The sequence below is a fragment of the Egretta garzetta genome, unplaced genomic scaffold (assembly GCF_000687185.1).
Source record: "Egretta garzetta isolate BGI_Z169 unplaced genomic scaffold, ASM68718v1 scaffold197, whole genome shotgun sequence".
Lineage (NCBI taxonomy): Eukaryota > Metazoa > Chordata > Aves > Pelecaniformes > Ardeidae > Egretta > Egretta garzetta.
Genome location: NW_009260274.1, coordinates 1,967,408 through 1,991,751, shown reverse-complemented (window position 1 = coordinate 1,991,751; position 24,344 = coordinate 1,967,408). Strand labels below are relative to the sequence as shown.

General features: G+C 40.2%; 1 protein-coding gene across 1 annotated transcript in view; it reads left to right on the top strand.

Moving 5' to 3' along the window:
- LOC104129525 (von Willebrand factor D and EGF domain-containing protein) overlaps positions 1-24,344 on the top strand; it is a 349,890-nt gene that overhangs the window by 123,119 nt on the left and 202,427 nt on the right. The window contains exons 19-21 of the mRNA XM_035897887.1: positions 659-811; positions 2,802-2,966; positions 18,384-19,274. Of these exons, the coding sequence (XP_035753780.1) occupies positions 659-811; positions 2,802-2,966; positions 18,384-19,274 (1,209 nt within the window). The remainder of the gene's footprint in view (positions 1-658; positions 812-2,801; positions 2,967-18,383; positions 19,275-24,344) is intronic.

The following is a 24,344-nucleotide window of genomic DNA, read 5'->3' as shown; positions in this document are numbered from 1 at the left end:
ATTATTAAGAATACAGAATATCCAAAAGACGTAGGGCAGGGTTCTTCAGCTCACAACATATATCCTCATAGACTTTACAATCCCCAATACATTCAAGGAATTATCTTAAAATTACACAGAAATCTATACTTTTTATAGTCTCGACCACTCAATTTTCCTCTTTACATCCCTGTATATATATATATATACCGGTATTTTGACACATCCAAAGTTTGCAGATGAACTAACCAAAGCCAACAAACATGCACGACATAGTTTCAGAAAGAAGCTTTCAAGGAGAGGCAGGAACCAGGCAGAGCACGGACCCCAGTATGTAGCATAGCATCTTCCTCCAAATAACAGTGCTGCCTAATACCTGGGGGCCTGAGGCCTCCTCACTGCCCTTAGCTCAATAAAAGATCACTGTGCATATTAAGTACGTCTCCCAGATAAGCAAAGTTCAGTGAGTTTGGGCACAGTAATTTTTTCTATATTTGTGTTGAAGCTTTGCTGCGTGTCAGCAGCTGACTCACCTGATTTGCCTTTATTTGCTTGATGGTTGGCTTCCAGTATAAACTGATGTCAGGTTACCTGATTTGCTGTTACTGTTGCTTTTTATAATCAATCACAGCTAAGCTCTAACACCCTGTTTCCTTGTCTCCATGCTTTCTTTTCACAGCTGTGCTTGCTGCTGACATTACAAAAGCTTTAAGCCTTGAAAAAGGCAATGGCAAAGGTGATTCAAACGAGACCGAGGTTAAGCAGCTACTGCAACCCTTAGAGGCAAAGGATTCTCCTGTAATTAAGAATTTTAGCATAAGTAATAGGCAAGGTAGGTATACAAGGATATGAAACCTTTTCCAGTTGCTGCAGTTTACGTATTCAGAAATCATGCATTTTACCATCTTAGCAGTAAACATGAAGTAGCTTTTTATAATACATCATAGAAAGATAGAGTTAAAAATCAAAACCACCTGCAATACATCAGACTGGATTGCTGCTAAACAATTTTACATGGGAAGAGAGCCATTACAGCAATAGCAATCAGAGTGGTCAGGCTTAACTAGAAATCGCATCGCTTCTGAGGTAGAACAAAATCAGTACAAATTTTAGTGATCAAAGGAAAGCAAGATGATAAGAATGACAGCTTATGCCAACTTGTCATCGCCAAGTGACACTGACATTTTATTTCAGCGTTTGACAGGCAGTCGCTGAATTAAGACTAAGTTTTGAGCATACGTGAAGATCGACTTTTGAAGTATGAACTTGACTGTGGCAGCTGCTTCTTCCAGACGCGGAGCACCACAGCACTCTCTAACAGAGGTGTGCACCTGCACCAGGCTTACGTTGGCCCTGCTGCAATGTGTTGCATGTTTAATTGATTTTCTAGTGAAAGCAGGGAGCAGAAAAATTGAGACTGGGCGTATCTGTTGTGTAGGGGCATATGTAAAAGAAAAGATTCTTTTTTTCTCACCTTCTTTTTTTATAGCTGTACCAGGCCAGCCAACACCTAAGCAGAACTTGCCCCTTAGAATCATAGAATCACAGAATCATAGATTGTTTAGGGTTGGAAGGGACCACTAGTGGTCATCTAGTCCAACCCCCCTGCAGTGAGCAGGGACACTGCTAACTAGATCAGGTTGCTCAGAGCCCCATCCAACCTGGCCTTGAGTGTTCCCACGGATGGGTCCAAGGTACAGGATTCCAAGAGTTAAACAGCTAGCTTCTGTACTAGCAGCATGTCCCTTTAAATAATGTAAAGTCAGGGGAGTAATTCAGCAGGGCCTGTTTACGCTAGAGTTCTTTGTTCCCCCCGCCTTCCCTCCAATACATCTCATGGGTGCTGTCATTAGTTCTGCTCTGCTGACGGTTTCAATGTGAGAAGCACTGGTGTAGGTGGACTACAGACATTTCAATTGTCAACTATCTAGGCATTCTGTGGAGTATTATAATCTACTGTTGTAGCATTAATGATAAAAATTGCATGAGAAAGAGCCCAAGCACCCCCAGGTCCCTCTCGGCAGGGCTGCTCTCGATCCTTTCTTCCCCCAGCCTGTACTGATACTGGGGGTTACCCCGACCCAGGTGCAGTTATTCATCATAATGCTGTAGGCAAGGTGCAAGAATAATGCTGAAAATACTTGAGAATCAGGATAGAGACCTCACTGGAGGCAATTAAAAAAGATCTACAACCATCATTAAGATTTTATTCATCACCTGTTCTCTGTCTTGACACTATTAAATACTTCACAGGCAGTTCATATACAGTTCCTACCCAGTGACATCATAAGTGATAAAATATTATATACTACTGGAGTGTTAAATTTGGCACATAGTTCTAAGATAATAGGTTTGACACTTTAAGGATAATTTCTAGATCAGAAACATATGTACTTGACAGCGTATGTTTTTAAGGTAAGGTATATGTGCTGTAAGGTTTGATGATTACCTTCCAATTATAAAAGACCAAAAGGATGTCGGAATAGTACAGTTTCTCACTCAGTTAATCTTTCGCTTATGCTGAAAATTACAGTTTCTGTATTATCCATGATAAATGCCAAACAACTTTGAGTAATAAACTTGAAAACATGTAATTAGCAGACTAATAAATCTAGCTTTAATGAGAAACAGCTGTTCTGTTACACTATGCCTACAGGACATTCTCATGTTCAACTCAAAGTTTGGGAACATTCTGTAGACTTTAAAAGAATAAAAGCAGTTATAAAGCTTTGGCTGGGCTCAAGCGGTCACTGTTTAATTTTACATATGCATTTGTTTTGAGAAATTATAAATAAATGTCCTTGAACTGCCTTCTTTTTTAGGCCATGCGACACCACTGTTACACATTCCTACCTGTGCCAACAGGCCGTGTTTTCCTGGAGTGTTATGTTTTGATCGGAAACCCCCTTACATTGGATATGTCTGCGGCCGATGTCCAGCAGGGTTTTTTGGAAATGGCCGAACCTGTACCAAAGTCCCTAGACCAGGTACTTTCTAATTCTTAGAATTTCAAAAAGGTTTCGCATACAAACGCTGTAAGAAAATATGAGCTAGTATGGCATGACGATACAGTGTACTTTATAATCAAACACTGAAAGCTTTTTTCTTTCACTCTTACCTGCCGAGCAACTAGCAGGTCTTGTTTCAGGAATACCTAGCTCTATGAGTCAAAACTCAATAGATTAACCACCTCATTTGCCACTAGGGAGAATTTTTCACAACAGGACTCGCTAGATGTCATGAATCACCACATCTGTATTTCTGCCACAGCACTGGCATAGGATTTCAAAACTTGTTCCCGCCTCGGTAAGATCAGAACATGACACATGCCAGTATCACTCCACTTGCCTTCTTTCCTAATTCTTTTGCTGCAAGACATCTGTTCTCCAAGGTGACCTGTGAAGACGATGATAAACAAAGTGTCATGTAAGAACAACTATACCAACAACTAGCGGCAACAGATAATTAAAGCATTTCAATAGTATCGTTCTTAGCCTGAACAATAATCTTCCTTAGGGAGCTCTGAAACTCAGCTGGTGCCATTAATCTCTGAGGACTGATCATTAGAAGAGGTCTTCTGCTGTGATAAAAGGAAAGCTGGGTCCTGACCTCAGGCAGAAAGTGGCAATAGCATAGCAACCACTCATCACTCACCCGTTCCTGCTCTCTCTCAATGAAATTCTCATAATTCAATGTGTGGTTCCCTAGGGACAGTCTGGATGGTTGTCCTTTTTTTACTGCACTGAGTGATTTGCCAAGAGAACTCATGTTTATTCCTTAATATTACTAGTTATTAGGTCAGATTCCTTGGTTTCCTTCTAAGACTTTTTTTTAAATATTCAAGACAGACTGGCCTGAAACCTGTCAAATTGTTCCCCAACCTCCTACACTTGAGAAGCCCAGCTTCTCTCCCCTTTCTGTATCCAAACTGATGACTGTTACCTCGGTGTTATATTTTAATGCACACTATCAAAGAGGAGGCAATTTTACTGCTTAGTATAGGTATCATATAATCTCTTTGAACTATAAATTGATTTTAGCCAGTTCTCTGAATCTAAAGGTCACAAAAATAAACCCAACATTTTTCTTTCTCTAGCGATGAGTATGTACAATGTATTACTTAGTTTGTCAGAGTCACTAAGTCAGCTATTGACTCTTCTATAACTTGGTGAAGCTGTAAAAGCAGTTGAGCAAAAAAAAAAAAATAAATCACTGTGCATATAAATAAACTAGCATTTCTGTTATTGCCCCAAGCTGCACCTTGTCGTTAATGGGATAATGGGATATACATTGTACACCCCAAAGGTCATTTAAATGCTGTTGAGTAGAACAGATTGTCTACAGCTGTAGGTATTGGTACAGTAAATCAGACACACTTACCTTGTGCTTATATAAACATTAACCAATAAACTTGTGTGTGTTCTAAAAAGGGAAGCGTAGACAGTAGTTGCCGTTTACTGTGATTCATACCTGTGATTCATACAGCTCCAGGCAAGATTTAAGAAATATCCCAAGTATCAGTATCAGAAACTAATACATGCTTCTTTCAAAAGCCAGTTGTGTATCAGAGGCTGGGGGCTTGTTTTTCTTTTTCATCTTGAATATGCAAACTGAGTCTGGGACTTCATGCTGCAAATGTGGCCATGCAACCAGCTTGAGCACTTAGGGGAAGGAATGAAGAGGAATTATTTTTTGTTCCATCAGAACCTTATATTCACTCAAGTGGATTATATCACAACATAAATGATGAGAATCTTGTGCCTCAAGGTTAAACAAGAGTAGTCATTTGTTTTAATATTTAGAAATGAAAGCAATTGTTGCAGCTGTATGAGTGTCCTAATTTATGACCAAAATGATCGGTTTAACTTTCTTTCTCATGTGCTTTGCTAGTTCAAGCGGAAGTATTGTATAGCACTGAAGATTAAAAGATAACAGAAAAAAAAAGAATGAACTTTCAATTAAATTTATGTACAGTTATGGATTACGATTATTGTAAATTCTCCCTTTTGGAATAATAACTTCTCTCCATTGTAACTTACACTATCAGTCTTCAAATGAAACAGAACAAATCCTCTTCAGCTTGCTACAGTGCTTGTGAAGGTACTGAGATTATCTGCCAGTTCTTTCCAACTCTAATAATTTTAATCTAAAACTACTCATGCTAATCCTTATTTTGTACTTTTATTGGCTGCCTTTGACATGAAGTTATACTCAATTGTTGTGATTTAAGGCTTAAAGGATAAGTATTTTTCCATACAGAAACTGCAAACATTGCCCAGCTGCCTTTGTGGACTACTGAGGAGAAAAAAAAATGCCAGAAAAAAATTGTTTCCTAAGTCAGTGTTTGATGAGCTGCACCCTAAAGTCCTTCAGTTTTGATTTATAATCAAAAAAGTACCATTTCCTCAGCATTGATATGTGATAGGTATTAATCTTTTGATGTACTTGACTTACTGCAAACTCTGTAACGCCACAAATAAGTTTCTGAGCTATATTTACCTGCTCTGCCAACGATGCAGGGCCTCATTCTATTCTCACTTACGTGTTTTACCTGGTTCATATCAGTAGTTTGTGCCAGTTTAAATCAACCAGACTTGGTTGCAATTGGTTTTGAAGTACATCAGATTAGTCTTAAGGAGAAACATCACCACTATCAAAGTTGGTATGGAGTTTCGTATATAAAGGGAAATTATTATTTTTAAAAATACATTCTCATATCAGAAACAAAAAACTATTTCTCTCCCTTCAAAATCCATAAAGCAGGTATCCTACATTTTTAAAAAAATTTACTAGTCGGATCAAAAGTCCCTTCATTTTGCTGGCATTGCAATAAAGAGGAAAGTCTAAGGAATTTAAATCTGTCCAGGCTTCACCGGGCACATTTCAAATTTGTATAAAATATCTGTTACCTTTTTGTTAGAAGAGACAGATCTATTAAATCAAACCATGCGGTATCACTGGTCATGTTCTTGGCACAAAGAAAATGAATATATCCTAATGGGGGACGCTGGTGCTGTTACTGCATGTTGCAGTATTAGTTCTCATCAGACGCTACTGGTATTTCGCTAGACCGGTTTCATCACTCACAGTCACAGAGATACCCATCTGTTTGCACTTCCTTTAGCAGGTTAGAGAGGTTGGTGTCATCACAAAAGATTTATTTTTTTCCTGTTAGTAAATCAGCAATTTTACTGGACAAAGCACTGCCACATCCATCACTGATAAAAGATTGTTCAGAGCCAGTTCTTTCTGCCTCTCCTGGTTTAGGGAGCCGAAGATCAAGGGAGAGGATTATTTTATGATGTCTGTAATCGAGTTCTGTTTTTCCATTCCGAACACCACTGCTAGCTCTCCTGCCATAGCAGTTAATTTGCAGTATTGTAGACGTTTGGCGCTTGATATACTTTTGTATGTGCCAGCTATTTGCTATGTTTATGTACTCTGTGTTTTACACTATTCTAGTATCTGCACCGTGCTTCTAAACTCACTTTGATTTTACATCAGAGAGACCTCCATGACCTTCTCATTTGCACCACTGTCAGATCAACATCAAGGTGTGGATTTAAAAGGAGACTAAAATGTTTTGAATTAAAAGCATGTGTGTGTTTAAACACATAGTGCTCAGTCTAACACCAGAGGAACACATTAGTCTTAAGTTTTACATTCTTAACTTTTAACTTTGAAATCACTGCTGTCATTATTAGCACTCATCATTGATCACTGACCATGAAAAATAAATAACTCCAGTAACAGCTTTGGTCACCAACCCAAGGTTTCCTCTCTGGAGCTAACTGCAGAAGTAGGGACCTCTTACCTATCAAATGATTTTGCTTCAAGAGATGACTGAAGAACGTAATGGACTCCTTTCATCTCTTACCTAACGGAATTGAAGAATTTGCGTTAGAAAGATCAAGGCCCATATTCCAGTCTCAGTTATAGCAGTGTAAATCATAACTGATTCCATTAAATGAATAGCATTACCCTAATGGAGCGAGCCGAGCGCTGTTCCTGGAAGACAGATCTTAAAACCTGTTGAGGTAGACACATCACACACAGAACTTTTAAATATGAAATCTGTATGTACCAATAGGTGTAGATAAAATGCACACAACTGTCAGCATTCAGAGGGTGCTTTGCAATGAGTAACTAACCAGTCCTGGCTTGGCTTATGCAATGAGTTACAAGGCTCACTTGAAGGCGGGAACAGTTTGATGCTGCAGCCCTTAGTTGTGAAGTTGTCTGAGATCTTTGCAAAGAAGGCATAAGAGAAATACAAAATAAATAGTAAATAATACTCTGATTTGCCTCTGTGTGGTAATAGCTCTCAGCTATTCTTGTGGGATCCAAAACTGGGAAGCATTGCATCTCAGTGCTGTGGCTTCCAGCTCCTAGCTCTGACTCAGGCCCTTGAAACTCTATCCACAATTCATCTTTGGAATTTATGGTCAAAGTTGCTGATCCCCTTTGTAAATTATGTTTCAGTGTTTCTAGTTTGTGTATTTTGGGACAAAACATACATTCTTTCAGACTGACCAGTTATGATGTAATGGTGCCTCCTTCAAGGGGTACGTGATGAAACAGCAACTGAAGTGGGGTTAGAAATGCCACACACAGACATTCCACATAAATTTGGACTTACGAAAGACACAGTTTTGCAAATGGTATACCAGTAATCTTCACATGAGGCTGGGATCAGCCTGGCGTTTTGGACATAAGCTGTGACCCTTTTCTGCCCTCTGAGTATGTAATTGCCATTGAAAATCCATTCCTGTATTTGTCAAAATAGAAAGGGAATCTAAGAGTCTTTCTGATGGCTTTCCCCTTCTTAGGGATACCTAATAAAATATTAAGTATTTTCAGAAAAATATCAACAGAGGCCTATACGGTATATGCTATGACCCAAACATAACAACTAAAGTAGGCACAGTGGGAAGAATATGTTTAGATAATTTAAAAGATAAATGGTTTCCAGCTTCACTGATCCATACACTCTGTCAATCCAGAATTTGTTAAGTGCTTCCAATCCAGATAATATATTTAGGAAATGATGTAGCTCAGCAATAGAAGACCAATGAAGCCCAAGCCATAAAACCACTAGGGAAGAGGACTCAGCTATATGCCATGAATAATATTTACATTCAATCAGGACATCAAGTACAGATTACATTTCTCTCCTACCAAGGATGTGCCACCTTTTGCTTAAGCAATCACTGTGCCATCATACTTCTAAGTGATAATAACAACTCAGTCTCCACCAAGTATTTTTTTACATTGACAGAACAGAGACCAACTTTATCTCCTCTTAAAAATTTCAAGCTCATTTAATCATCTACCTATAATAGCACACAGCTTTTAAAGGGAGCCAACCCTGTTTCCACAAATTTGAGAAGATTGCTGTTTTGTTAAAGGCACTTAGAAACCCTTTAAAACTGTAAGTAACTCATACTGGACCAATATCCTGGCCCCATTAAAGCAGCACAAGAGTTTTGCCACTAACTGCAAAAGCAAAGTCAGAGCTGAAGAAATAGGATTCATAAGCAGTGCAAAACACAGTACAGTACAGGGGGTAAAAATAGGTGTGAAATCCACAGTCTCATCATTGCTCAGGACAAATTTAAGACTCGTTCCTTAACATCTTGCTGTTATTGATGGACGAGTACCTACAGATGTAGTGGCACTCGCTTCACTGGACTTGCTTCCAGAATGAGGTGATATTCACTGCCAAACCATGTGAATTTTGCCCCCAAAATTCCATGCCACATATATAGAGCTAGTTCATTTCTGAAGGGTCACAGCGACAGCTTATAGCTAACACAACAAAACTGATATTCTGGGATGCAGGAGAAAATGATCTTTCATCATAGAATAGCCCAGGTCGGAGGGGACCACAAAAGATCATCTGGTCCAATCTTTGATCTCTCAAAGAGAATTCATCTCTTATATTATGATAAAAATACAACAGACTTTTGTTTTGTTTTAATTTCTATAGGACACACGGGGCTAGAACCGCACACTGGAGAGCATCACCAGAGCTTTCTGGTCTATAAGTACTGGAAGAGCTGATAAATCTTTTATATTACTAAAAAATAACAGTTCTTGCTAAGAGTTTCTCCATGATAACACACGTTGCTTACAGTACTTGTAGAATACTGTCTGAAAAAATCAAGCTATTGGTTTATGAAATTTTAAATTCTTCTTAACCTAATGGAATACCTCACAAGAAAGGTAATCCTTAAGCCTTCTTCCTTCCTTCTCCCCCAAATGCCTCTGGTCAGTTCATAACTTCCCCTTTATATTTGTTTGAATGCAAAAAAAAAAAAAAGGGGAGGGGGGGGTGGGGGTGCAGCCAGTTATCTTCTTCATAGCTATTTATGTCACAAAGTTGAATCCCTAAGTGACCTCAGCTTGCTTCAAAATTCTTGCTCTATTAAAAACAATAATTTCCATAATACATCCTCAGAGCCTAAAAGATGAAAAGATTAAACACAACACTGTTGCTAGCTGAAATGTCACTGTCAGATGTCTCTACTTGCTCACTCTAGCGCCCTTTCAAAGGGAAAACTACATTATAAAGGCAAGTCTTATGATATGGCTGTCCCCTGATGAGCTGATGACACCTATAGCAGTGAGCTATAGTTAAATAACCATACTTAAGGAACTGCTGCATTAACTGCATATGCTCTTCAGATGGAAGATAAGCTTTGAATTCTGCACAAATGCTGCTTGCGTAGCTTGGATTTAGGGACATCGACCCCTCTTCTAAACTGCAGCCTGAATTCAATGCACATTGCTCATAGTCTTTATGCACAGCTAGATGGACACAGTTTATCATTGCTAACCTGCTGGCAATAATCACAGAATCCCAGAATGGCAGGGGTTGGAAGGGACCTCAGGAGATCACCCAGTCCAACCCCCCTGCTCAAGCAAGGTCACCCAGAGCAGGGTGCACAGGACATCATCCAGGCAGGGTTTGGATATCTCCAGAGAAGGGGATTCCACAGCCCCCCTGGGCAGCCCATTCCAGTGCTCTGTCACCCCCAAAGTAAAGAAGTTCTTCCTCATATTCAGCTGAAAATGAAAAACCCCTTTCGTTAAACTAGATACAAATTAGCAGAACTGACTAAGAACTTTTGTGACATACCATCTGAAAACTTATTATTGAAATTCCTTGCTTTTTGTTTTCTGTATTAGGAAGAAACTATAGATAGTTATCAACCTAATCAGTTGAAATTGTAGAGAATTCCATAAAAGCATGATTTCACTGAGGGTATTTATATGTGCTTGTATAGTATTAAAATAGATTCATTACTGGTCTCAAGCAAGGCATAGTTCAGATTGTTTCTTGGCTTTCATATGTAAAGTAACTCATTTTTATGTGTTTACAGCCCAAAACAACATAATTATAGTTTTAGACCATTTACTTCTTGAATCAAATAAAAGGAGAATTTCAGTAAAATATTCAAATTTAAGCTATTTTTTCTTTGAAGAAATATTATGGATTTTCTTTTGAAGAAATGTTATGAACTTTCTTTATAATCTATTATTACAGTTCTAAAGGATTCTACACAGATGTTTCAGAGAATTAGATAGGAATGCTTCAGAGAAGATCTGTCTTGATTTAGCCTATTTTGTATATATCCATCAACCTGTTCAAGCCATGAGAGAGTCTGAAGGCCCATGGGGCATCATCAGATAAGAACACAGTTTTTATTAATTTTTCCATCTCTCGCAGTGCTGAGAAGAAGTAAAATATACTGCCAATTCCTGAATAGAAAATATAATTTAGTTTTATGAACTCTATCTTAATGCTGTCTTTGTAGCTGCTGAAATAATACGGTTGCAGACTCAGATAATTGCAGAAGGTAGAACACAAAGAGGCGAGGTAAAAGTTCAGACCTGAAAGATGGACAAGGGATAATGAAAATAAAGGACAATAAAACAGTCATGAGGGGGTTAAGTGGGTGATCCATGGTGTTTTGAAACACAACCATGCTTCCCCTTGGCTTCCTGTTTTGTTAGCTGGATATTCAGGGAAAAGCACAGGACGAGCGCTTCTAAAAACGGCAGCAGAGAATGGGTTAGCCCCAAGGAACATAAAGAGCATGGAAAGAGATCTATCCAGTAACGAAGGAGCAAGAGGAGCAAAGCTCCTGTGCAAGGGGTGAGAGCACATCAAACACGTTGAATTTTTCCAACCCCTAGGAGAGAACTTTTCAATTAAATCTTGAAATAAACTGGAAGGCAGGAGAGATGTTTGAGAAAACATTGTTTGCAACAACATAGCTGTTCATAAATCGCCATATACAATCCAAAAAAGATACTGATGAACAAAAATATTGATAGAGGGGAAAAAAGGTCCCTGTCTGGGGAGCGTGCTCATATCTTTGCAATCAGTAATTCTTACACCATTTTTAAAAACACCTTCTCTGGTGACCTTGACGTTAAAATTTGTATTGAAAACTTACAGAAAACATCACATAAGTAAAAAAAAAAACCCAGACAAACCAACAGAGTCTGCAAACAAAGTGCACAAAATACATTCTTTTCCTTGAAGGCCCAGCTATCATTGTGTTCATCACCTTCTTGAACCATTCTTGCATGTTGCCTGCGTATGATACTTTGCCCTAAGAATCTCACTAACCAAAAGCTGTTGGATACCTCCTTGGAAGGCAGATACACATATATTATGTGAAAAGAGTCATGTATTAGGAGAAGTTTCATATTTTAAACTGTTTTGGTATTTTCAGGCTCGAGTGTCATTCTAGAAATCCAGCTTATAGCCTGATACTACTATTATCTACTCAGGACACCTAAAAAGAAGCCAAACATATAAAGTCTGTGGAGAAATCCAGCTTAAATGAATAAAAACTGAGGCAGTATTAGTGCCCCAACTTTTTAAGTTTTTTTGTTTCTCTTAATCTCCAAATTATAATGCTTTCTATTGAAAAAATTTTATGAATAGAAAAATATTTCATATAAGGAAAGCCCTATACCTAAGCAAAATCTTTCTTAGGCATTGTGTGGGTATTTGTTGAGTATGAAAGGGATTATCTTTATGTATTCCTTGACATATCTTAGATAAGACTGAAAATGTTCTCTGACATGTAGTCCTTAATATGATTTCTATGTTCATGAATGGTTTGTTTCCTGACCGAGCATCTCAGAACTCCCATTTTCTTTAAATACATCAGTTAATGAATTGAGATGTCCATTATACTGCTCTGAAAACCTAGGGGCAAGTGCACTATACAGTGATGTAAACAAACGGAAAAGACCTTTAATGCAACATAAGCAAACACACCAGCTCTTCTTGAGGTAATATTTTCATATATACTCACACAGGATTTCAACATCCCAGAACTGGAAAAGGACCTCCTTGATGGCAGAGTCTGGACCCCATTCCATTTGTGGGAATCATTTACTTTGAGTACAGGTTGATTCGTAAACAAAGTTCAGTGGGTGAGCTGGCTGGAGATCCCAGGTTTTCTCCTCCGGAAAAAGCCGTGTGTTATAGCAGAATGATTTTGTATTTCATACACACAAAACAAATTTGCGTTGCAAATTATGAATGGTATTACAGAATTGTGTATGTGCAGCTGCAGCCGCATTTGACAAACAAAGGAGTCTGAAACAGAGGAATAGTTATAATCAGAAGCGGCTGAGTGATGCCGACTCCATAGAATACTCCCTATTGCTCATGATTTTGGTAGGTGAAGGGGAATAAAATTGCTCATCAGGTAGCAACATCAGCAACACAATCTCATTTTCTATCAGGCTGAAACATAGCTCAGGGACAGTGAACTGGATGTTCATCTTCTAATTTCATCATTAAAGCAACAGGTAAGTAAACGTACCCATCACAGAAGTGGTGGTTTGAGAGCACAGATTTTACTAAGTCTGCATACGCCTGTACAGATGGGTATGGAGTCGTGCGGCTGCTTTGCTCATGCCTGGATGTAAGGTGTGCGAGGGCCACAAGCTGTCTCGCTCTGTTAGCCCAGCACAAGCTAAATAGCCTGGCTGGTCCCTTCCCTCTGCCGATGCACAGCTAGTGGCTCACACACCGCTCCACATCATTTTCCGACTTGGAAATTCCAGATCTGGGCACTTCTTATATAAAAGTTATATCTCATATCCTCTATTTCCACATATTTCAATGTGGGGGTCAACTTTTGCCTGTGCCTACTTCCAGTGTGTTGTTCCTACGCTCTTTTACAACACGTAGGACTTTTCAATTTTGACATAAAATATAGCTAAAGGATCATGAGCTCTAAACTTAAATTCCTATCTAAATTTATAATAATATCCCATCTCAATGAATCTTTAAAATGCTTTTTTTTCTACAAATATAATCCTGGAAGCACACCCTTTGTAAAATTTGGGAAGTTGAATCTGTACCTCACTTAAAGGAGCTGAGGAATTTATTCTGGGAGTTACTGCCTGTGACTGTAAGAGAAGGGGCATTGGTGACTGGGAAGTTGAGCCAGCATCTGAATGTGGGGAAATTCTGGATGCTTAAGAGGAAGGAAGGGAGAATCAAAGCTATATTTCTGAATATTTGGGAGAGGATACACATTAGGGTATGCTTGGATGGCTAAACGGGAGATTTAGGAATTAAACACACTCTGACTAGAAAAGAAAGTTATGCCAGAACTTAATCAAATCAAGTGGCAGATTAAGAATTGATGGAGAAACAGAATTTCCCTAGAGCTTCCTATTGACAGCTGCTCCATTTCCCCTTTCTCACCAAGTAAATACAGAAAAAAAATATTAATGTGGAAAAGTAGAGAGAGAAATGGGATGATCCTTAATACTCTGGTAACAAGACTTCTTAGACCAGTGTAATTTTTCTATTCTCTCTTGACATTTTAAATAAGATTTATGTGCTGGTAGATCTTTCAAATTTTAAGTGATGACCCACATAGTGTAATATGTCAGAAGAGCATTTCTCTGTCGACATTCTTCTGAATGAGAAATGTGCTACACAGGCACGTACTACTAAATGTTAATAGCTCTAAAACTACACAAATTGTAAATTTATTGAATTGTGTTAATAATGAGATGAATTCTTAAACTATTCACAGAATTCTGAAATAGTTGTAACCTGATCAGAATCAAATGTGCCCATAATCCTGTGAACTGGCAGGCAGAAGAGACCACAGCTAGATGATCTTTCTAAGCAGAAGGAGCCAGTCTCCACCTGAAGACTAGACTTGTTTGGGGCATTTTATTAGGTTAAAACAAAATAGAGAGCAGCATTTGAGATTAAATGGCAATGCTTATAGTGTCTCCCTCATGTCATTATGTAAAAAAGCTACATTTAAAAAATAAAATGTAAGTTTCTAACTCTAATAGCTGCAAAAAGAAGTGTGGCAATGAACAAGTCTACAAGAAGCTTAAGCAAGTGTTTGAGGTGTCAGCTGCCAGTTGTAGGTCAGGATGGGGCTGACTCCAAGGCACATGTCTTTGGGATGAAAGGTATGGAGGTAACATAAGCCTAAGACTGGCAAAGACTTAGGTGAATGGCACAGAGGAATATGGTAACCAACCTGGTCCAACCTGTCTCAGGCAGAGTATGAAATGCATGCTGGTTGGGGTCAGACGGGGATGTGATTTCTCTTAATTCAAGTCTGGATGTGGCCTTTTTCTGAAAGTTTGTAAATGCAAAAAAATAACCAGAAATTCAGAAGAGAGGAAACATATTAGATTTCTTTTCTGTGTTTCAGAGTGTTGATAATTCACCCTGGGTTTAAAAGAATGTCAAGTGTCTTCTCTGTGAACTGCTGTTTTCACTAGCTTTATAGTAATTTTATTACTTTTAGAATGAACATGATCCTCCTCAACTACAGATATCTAGTAGTCCACTGTAAAATGCAATTCAAGAGAGAGAAGAAATCAGAATTCGTTGTGCCTTAACAACGCCATGACGGCATTGGCAAGCATGAACCAGAGGCTTGCTATAATAATTCTGATTTATTAACTTAGTGCAAGCAGCACAAAGTATCCGAAACACTGGGTGAACTGAGGGCTGGGAGGTTCTCATGTGGGGGAACTACTGCACCACATAGATAGAAAGTGTCCTGGTGTTGAGTTGGATGAGGGATGTTAAACTTCTGTCTTGGTAATCTGCCCTCTGTCACCCTTGTTCTAATCTTCCCCAGATAGGGGGACAACAGAGGAATCTATCTTCTCGGGGCCTGATCCATCCCGGCATTACGCTGTGCGTACAGCGGTGTAACTCCATCAATATGAATGGAGCTCCTGCCATGCACAGCTGGAGCAAAGCAGCAGGTTCTCGGTCTCTTATCTACCCCTGTGAAAAATAAACTCAATTGTTTCACCGCTGCACGCTTCCCCGTTAGTATAGGCAGAAATACTGACAGGCAGTGCAAATGTATTTTTGTACAGCCATATAACCTTGAGCACTTTGCCTTGTCATTTTTTTGTTATTTTCATCCAGTCCAATATGTAATCATACAGCGGCATCACAGAGAAAAACCAGATTCACACAATCACACTTCTGCATTGATAATAGGTTATACATTTGAAGATATTGATCGACTGCAAGGAAAATAAATTGAAGGAATACAGGATTTGAGAAAGCTGCTGACTACAGACAACTGAGTCTGCAATCTTTGGGTATACTTCTTTGTTTTAGCTTATTTAGATATCTGGAAGACTTCAGAAAGAAATTTTCAGGTATTCCAGAAAAAAAATCTATCATATTCTAATCCTAACTAAATTGCACAGTATCACTATAAGTAAGAATCTGAAATAATGAAAGCTGAGAGGAGTCTCTAGTCACCACATATGAATGACACCAACATCTTATGAAGTTTAGTGGTGTCTACAGAGTGGATGAGGGACCTTGTTCAGTACATACCATAATGAACAACCACCCCAAATGTATCACTGCTCTTCACTGGTAGTATCATTCGAGATGTAAAAATTGCTTTATCATAAATACACTCCAACAGTATGCTCCCCTTTGCAGGGAAGGCTGAAGCTTTTTTGCAGGATGGTTTCAGCTAGGATAGAGTTAATTTTCTTCCTAGTAGCTGGCATAGAGCTGTGGTTTGGATTTAGGATGAGAAGGATGTTGATAACACCCTGATGGTTTAGTTGTTGCTGAGCAGGGCTTACACCAGTCAAGGACTTTTCAGCTTTTCCAGCTCTGCCAGGGGCACAAGAAGCTGGGAGGGGGCACAGCCAGGACAGCTGACCCCAACTGGCCCAAGGGCTATTCCAGACCATATGGCACCATGCTCAGTATAGAAACTGGGGGGAGTTGGCTGCGGGGAGTGACCGCTGCTTAGGGAAGGGCTGGGAATCGGTCGGTGGATGGTAAGCAATTGCATTGTGCATCACTTATTTTGTGCATTATTATTATTTTCCCTTCCCTTTATGTCCTATTAAGCTGTCTCTATTCAACACACAATTTTCACTTTTTTTTTTCCTGATTCTCTCCCCCATCCCACTGGGGAAGGGGAGTAAGCGAACAGCTGTGTGGTGTTTAGCCACCTGCCGGGTTAAACCGCAATTGTATATCACCTGTATCATCTGATAAAGATTTCCCTTTCTCAGGTAGTCAGTCTGATCCCCTTACTAGTTACTAAAATTTATTTAGGAGGAAAACCCATTTAATTATGACACAGTGAAAAGAGCTCAAAGCTATAATCAGGGCCCATTTTGGAAATTTGTCAGAGAGGTCATTCAGCCCTTCACTGTCATTTCTGTTGATTTCTGGTCCTTGAATCGAATTTTCTAAAGTCAGTAATGGTCATCTATTACTGATAATTTTCTATGGGAATATTTCTTTTATCTTTTTCCCATTCATTTTTAAAAATCCTTTGACTTCTCCTATCCTCCCATGCTCTTTTTGCTGATGTCCTCCCTGCTTCGTAATCTCTTTTCTTCCATTCTGTTTACCTCATCATTCATTGGCTTTATTTTGGACAGTAAAATCCATGCATTTACCTACTATTCTACCAAATACCTACTGATGTCCATAGCTTGATCCAGTACCATTGTAAAACTCCAAAACATTATGCGTCAGGGGAATAAAAACTCATCAGCCACCAGTAGAATGACATTGTTTATCAGCCAAATAAACAAAATTTTGGATGCCAGGATTTGCTTTGATCTAGTCAATGCCCTAAGTTTCATTTTGACCTTTGCCAAGCATCTTAATCTCTTTCCTTGCTAACTATGGCTAATTTCTACATCAATAGGAGTTTTAAGAAAGTGATTAATATTTGTATTTAAAAGGAAGAGGTACATCCTGCATGGGGTTAACCCTAGAACCAAGTGAGGTTTTTTGTTCAGGATCCAAGATATTCCGTTTCCTATGGAGTGAGTATGCCAGAACCAGTTAAAAATAGCTTCTTCCATTCATTAGAGTCAGCAGATGGCCATTAATCTTCCTGAAAGTATTGATTCAAACTACTCGTCTCCACTTTCAAGGCCCTTCACAGACTACCCTCTCCCCATCTATCATCCCTCCTTACACAACTGAAAAGGTGGTTGGCTCTGTAACAAGTGGGTGACAGTTACAAACCAGCAGCCTCTCTTACATGCTGCCCCTCACGTCTGGAGGGAGCTGTACACAGCATTAACAAAGCTTTTCCATTTGTCTCCTTTAAATGCTTTCCTAAAACTTTCCTTTGCCGTAAGGACTACAAAGGCATTACATAGTAATACACTGGTGTGATGGGACTAGAGTGTCTCTAGGACATGATCTTCCCAAGGACCATCTTAATGTTGTTCATTTCTCCATCTCCAACATCTATCTATCCTGAACTGCAATGTCTTGTCTTACTCCTAGACTGCAAGAGCTTGAATGCAAAGTCTCTGTGTTACGTACTGTCCAGCAGAACATTTCCCAGCACACTATTGCAATAGAGACACTTGATGACAATCAAATATTAGCTCAGGTGGTCAACAACTGTAGGGTGCACACGGAAAGATGCCCAGTGCCAAACCCTCACAGACTAGTGTAAGCCAGAATTAGCAAACCAGCATGGCAAGCGGTTTTGCCTGACTGCAGCTTAACCCCTGCAAGTCCAGTGCTGCACTTCAAAGAATAATGCCTGACCTTCACAGAGGCTTGCTACCTTAGGCTCAATGCTAGGCCGACGTAAATACGTTTCATCTACTTCATGAACTGCCACCTCCTGAGTTGCAGTATTGCAGTTCCCTGTGCATCCAGTGCTGGTGTTACCTGTAGCAGATAACACCATGTCATTTCTATGCCAGCCAGCATAAAAGCTCCCTTAGCATATATGATAGATCTCTTTTATTTCTAGAATTGATGTTCTGTTTGCTCATAAGCTAAACGTTCACTGCGGTTCCTTTAAACTCTAGACCAGCAGATTTGGCTAATACTTATCTTCCTTCTGCCCTAGTTTCAAGGTCTTCCCAAAGCCATGTGGATTTTGCTGGAAGAAACATTCAAGATGCTAGAGGCTCTCACCAGGAAGACTTTTTAAAGACATCAAGAAACACATATTCCTTTCCTTCCCAAACCCAAATTCCAAGACAAAAAACTGCACCCTTTTTGGAAAGAAACCCCATGGTTATTAACACTCCATCCCTTACAATGAAAAGGAAGACTTCCCAAGCTCAGACATCGTCAGCAAAAAGACCTGATAGAGAGTCCCCAGCACCTGAGAAACAATCTTTTTTTGAAAAAAGAAATGATACACACACTTCCCTTCTGCACGAGGAGCCAGACGCCAGAGCCACAACTGTCAGCGTGACAACCCATACCCCTCTCCATTTTAAACAATACAAACCAGGTACAACACAGACTGTTCCTTCTCATCGCAACAGAAATGCAAGCTCATCCTTTAGAAGGCCACACGCTGTTCAGCAAACTCGTTCCAAGTACAGCTATTCTCCTAGGAAGTGGCCCGGTCGAGTTACAGTCTCAAAACTTAAACCAGCCCAAGATTTCCCAACAGAGCAGCAGAGAGCATCTCCTTTGGCAACACGCCTCCCCTCCCCTTTCCATTTAATAGGTTCTTCCCTTGATACAGCTCCCTGGAGTGTTAGTGTCCCACCAGGGTCTGCTCCCCAAACAAGGTTTCCAGCACAGGCCACAGCAGCCAGAAAGGCGTACAACAAAGCGACGGACCACATGGAACTGCCAAAAAACAGTGGTGGGACGCACCAGAAAGTCGTTTATGCTAACATGCCGTGCTTTACAGGTGTGCAGTGCGAGCCGGCTGAAGATGGAGGATTTAAATGTGGGCCTTGTCCCACTGGATACAGCGGTGATGGAATTACATGTGAAGGTAAGGGGGAAAAATCCTCTTTCAAATTATTTTCTAACTTCCAATCTAATAATCTGCCAAAATAAAAATTTATTTTTATTATAAATTTGGAGATTTTTCTACATGGGATCATTCTGGTTTTCAAAGCCAATTATATTTCAAAATAATAGACAAACATTCTATAACTTGGAAAAAGCTCTTTCCACTTACAAACCCGACATATTTATTTGATAATATCTAATCTACTGAAACCAGGCACAGATTGTGATCTTGCTTACCCTTGCTTAAGGCCAGGTTCATTAACACATATTCTAGGAAAAACTAATTGTTCTACTACCCTAAAAATTACTTTTAAATGTCTATCTAATACGTTAAATACAAAAGTGAACTTGTCATCTGAAATGTATAGCACCAGAAGGGTTTTCACAATATAGTGACTTATTTATTAGACAGCTTAGAATACCTATGTAAAACAATAGCATTATGCACATTGTTGAAACAATGAATTCCCTATCATTAATTACACTTTTGTTGAAACCCCCCTGATAAGTTGATATCTTAATTGGCCTTTCACTACACAAAGCAGAAGTGTTTGCATCATTTATTTCTTTCTCTGTCACGCACGGTTTCTCGCACTCTGCGCATGGAGCAGACAGGCATAGGGGGGTCTCGGCTGTGCTGCACCGCACTGCACTGCACGGCTCGGTGGTGGACCTCCCAGGGATAACCTGCCGTGAGCAAGCCTTCACGGGGGTATGAAGCCTCCAGCCGTACTGCAGCCCTCTAAGCTCAGAGCAGTCCTGGAGATACATTACAAAATGCATAAGAAAAGGTTACTATAATCTTGGGTGCTATAATTTTTTCCTCTTTGGACATTTCTGAAATGCCTCTTACACAGGACTTAAGGTTACTTGGCATGAAACACCCTGTCTTTGACCCTTGTTTTAAATAGCTCCTAGTACTGGGAAGCCCAACGCAAGTTTGACTGCAGAATGGCCTGCCCTCAAAGATCAGGCCCATGTACATACGAGTATTTTCAAATATGGGCATACAGCTGCTTTGGGTGTAAGTATATTTAGTATGCCCATTAGTATAGTCCTTAAAACATAAATTTACCTCTGCCTTTTACTGTCTCGCAAGATGAGATGTTTTCTTCAATTACTGATATTACTGAAAATCTCTCTGGAGAGTCCTGAGGATGAAATACTTTATTACCAACATCATTCTCTGTCTCAGGGCTTGATGACATGATACACAAACATCCTTCATTTGTCTCTTCTCACTGACCGTGTCACCTGACTCAATAATAAGCCTGTCTGTTCCCTTCTTCTGCTTCATCCCAAGCCCCTCTGTGCACCTCTGAGCACCTCCTGGAGGGTGGCCAGAAGGGTGAAGAGCACCCATTGTACCTCCAGCCATTGATGCCTCTTCCCATGTCAGATGCAGCTGATTCATCATGACAGATGAGTTGAAAGATGAGGCTAATTCCTTAGATTAAGGCCTGTCATAACCTCTGCTATCAGCACCTTACAATGCCTCCATGATTGTACCAGCTTCCCTCAAAACAATAGTACCCTCTAAGAACAGGAGGCAGCAAAATTGAACAAGTGATCAAAGCTTAGATGAGGCTGGCATTTCCGAAACCTTCAAGCTTTGATGCAACACCCGTGGCAAGTGAGCATAAATGTCAACAGCCTCAGCCACTATTGATAGTGGTCACCATCCTATTTAATATCAAAATTCATTGAGATAAAAGAAACAGCCCATCAGTAGCAAGTTTTAATACCTGCGGAGCTTGAGGGGATGTGATCTTTGTTTAATAAGAGTGTCTGAAAATACTCTACGATAATAAATATGTTACCGAGTTATATATTTCTTGTGACAGAACATAAATTTCTTTTTCCAGTTCTGCAGATCAAAATCAGGCTTTGAGGACTGGTAGGGAAAAAATAAGCAGCATCCTGAAAATGAATTTCTCTTCTGAAATAAATCATATCAAATTTTATTTCTGTAATATTCTTATCCCTTTGGACAAGCCCCTCTGTCTCCCTGTTATGATTTAGTTGGAAGTCCCCTTTGTCTACTCTGTCTTCCTGCTTTGGGAATCACAGACTCACAGAAGTCCAGGCTGGAAGAGACCTCTGGGGATCATGAGGTCCAACCTCCTGTCTTCTTTTGGAAGAACAAAGCTAGATGTCAGTGTGTCTGGCTTATGTTCAGGCATCTAAACTGAGATATGGTCAGATGCTCTTAGTGATTTCCATTGAGATCATTCCCTTCACTACCAACAACTTTGCCACCTGTAAAAAGTAGGACCTTGCTTTTACCCATCCCGCTTTAGCATAATAAACATTAATTATCTTAATTCTGGCTAATTACTCTGCAGATGAGCTGAGATGAAGTAGTTCCTCAAGGCTTTACTCATGCCTCCCATGCCCTTTCCTACAGCTGGCCAGGTTCTCAGCTTGTAGAGCTTTCACCTTCCTGCACAAAGGCAATATTACCATTTATCAGTGGCCTAACGTTACGACTAGTCTGCTGAACAGGCAAAGCCTTGGAAAACATCATTTCAGGGTAGTATTTTGGAGACAGACAGCATCACCTTCATAATAATAAAAAATAAGCAGGAGAAATAAGGCCTACTGCAGTCTACTGGATTCTCCCGCACATTCTCTGGCAGAAGATGCTCGCTGGGCTTTATGGAGTCAACTTAGCCAAGAGTTCCTCTGGTGATGAGGGAGGTTACTAAACACATAATTTCCACTCTGAGTGTCCTTTTCAAGTGTATATACCAAAAGACCAATGCACTACTATGGTACAGTCCTACCAGTTTTAGGGGACAGCACCTATCACCTGCCAAAGCGCACTGCAGAAGTGCCATAACACTTACAGAGCTTTAAATACTTCAGCTCAGTATGCTGGTAGAATAAAAAAAAACAGTACTTTGATAATGCATAACCAGCCCAAACAGGATTGTTTTCAGGATGTTTCTGATATTTTGTCCGGTGTATTACAAGTGGCACGCATTAACGCAGCGCTTTGTAACGTTGGAGGCTAATGCTCTGAAATACTCGTTAGTGGTGTTAGTCACCTTAGAGCAGTTACTCATCATCTCTGTTCCCCACTCTACAACAGGGACGTAAACCTGCACTTTCAAAGATGTTGTATCCACTGGACAGGGAAACAAATGCTGTCTTTTCCCCGGGCTCAGTTTGTTCACCAGGGTCTGTGCATATGGCACCGTCTGAGAGCAGCTGTTCTATTTCCTGAGCTCCTTAGGGTGCCCTAAGGTGGAACATGTCCTTTCCATTCGATAACAGGGTTGAAGTTAACAAAAAATTCTGCTCTGGGCATCATTGTTTTGCTTCTTTCCGAGAGACCTAAACGTGAAGCTTGAAGAAAAATAAGAATTTAAGCCAAATTCCCAGTCATCCTTGTTTTTATTTCTCTAACCCCAAGTTCATTCAATAAGGCATGTCTGGTTACTAAAATTGTATGACTAAAAAGTCAAAGACTCAGTTCTGTAGAATACAGACAATTATTTAAAACTGTTTTGGCTTAGGTGATGCTTAAGGACCATTATCTTTCTAGTTTTTTAGTAGTCATAAAAGGTCCTCAGAATTCCTATGGAAGATAAAGTAATGCTACTACTTTAGAAACATTTTCTCAAAAACGTTAAGTCAGTAAAACTCTGGGATGTTTTATAGGCTTTGCATGGTATTTTCTGACAGAAGGGGAAGTCTAGACCAATAGTAGTCATGATTTTTGCTCAAGAGTTAAAAACACAGCATTGCCTTGACATTACAAAATCACTCTTCAAATGAAATCATTTTCAAAATAACACGAAAGATGGAATAGTTGGGAAATTATTACAGCCTTAGGATGCACAGCTGGATGAAATGAGGCAAAACAAAAATCAGGTAGCTGACATTTGTCTGTTCTGACATTTTTACACCCAAAAAGCTTTACCATATGAGACCAAAAGTCCTTCCCCTATGTCCAATAGCTACCAACAGCTGATGTCTGGCAGTACATGGGAAAGATACAGGGTTGCTGTCCAGAATAGTCTCAGCAAGTCATGGGTTATGTGCTTCAAAAAGCAAAGGTGATGCATTTGAACGGTACCCTGTTCAACCTTTCCAGGCCACATCTGATTTTGTAGTTTTCTATCCTACGCCCCCCCCGTTAAGTCTTTCCCAAAGTCCTAATCTATTTACCTGTTCTTTGTACAAAAGCTCTTCTATAACTTTCATTATCCCTGTCACCTTTTTTTGCATATTTTCCACTTTCACTATGTCTTTTCTAAGCCGGGATCAGACCCGAAACATGGTATTTAAGATGCAGCTCACCATGGATACAGACCATAATAAAGTCTGGCATTTTGTGCTCTGCTCATTTCTTAACAATTCCTAACACTTTATTTGCTTTTTTGACTGCAGATGAGCACTCAGCTGACATTTCACAAAACAAAACCCATTAGTACAACCTAACGTGGTGGGTTGGCCCTGGCTGGACGCCGGGTGCCCCCCAGAGCCGCTCTGTCCCTGCCCTCCTCAGCTGGGCAGGGGAGAGAAAATACAACGAAAGGCTCCTGGGTCGGGATAAGGGCAGGGAGAGATCGCTCAGCATTCACTGTCATGGGCAATGCAGACTCAACTTGGGGAAAGTGAGTTTAATTTATTACCAACCAGATCAGAGTAGGGTAATGAGAAATAAAACCTAAATCTTAAAACCCCTTTCCCCGCCCCCCCCCTCCTTCTTCCCAGGCCCAACTTCACTCTCAATTTCTCTCCCTTCTCCCTTCAAGCAGCACAGGGGAACTGGGAATGGGGGTTGGGGTCAGTTCATCACACGCTTTCCCTGTCGCTCCTTCCTCCCCAGGGGAGGACTCCTCACACTCCTCCCTGCTCCAGCCTGGGGTCCCCCCACAGAAGACTGTCCCCCACGCACGGCTCCAGCGTGGGTCCATCCCTCCCACGGGGGGCAGTCCCTCAGGAGCAGACGGCTCCAGCGGGGGTCCCCGGCAGGGTCACCAGCCCTGCCAGCAAACCTGCTCCAGCCCGGGCGCCCCTCCCCACAAGGCCCCACGGC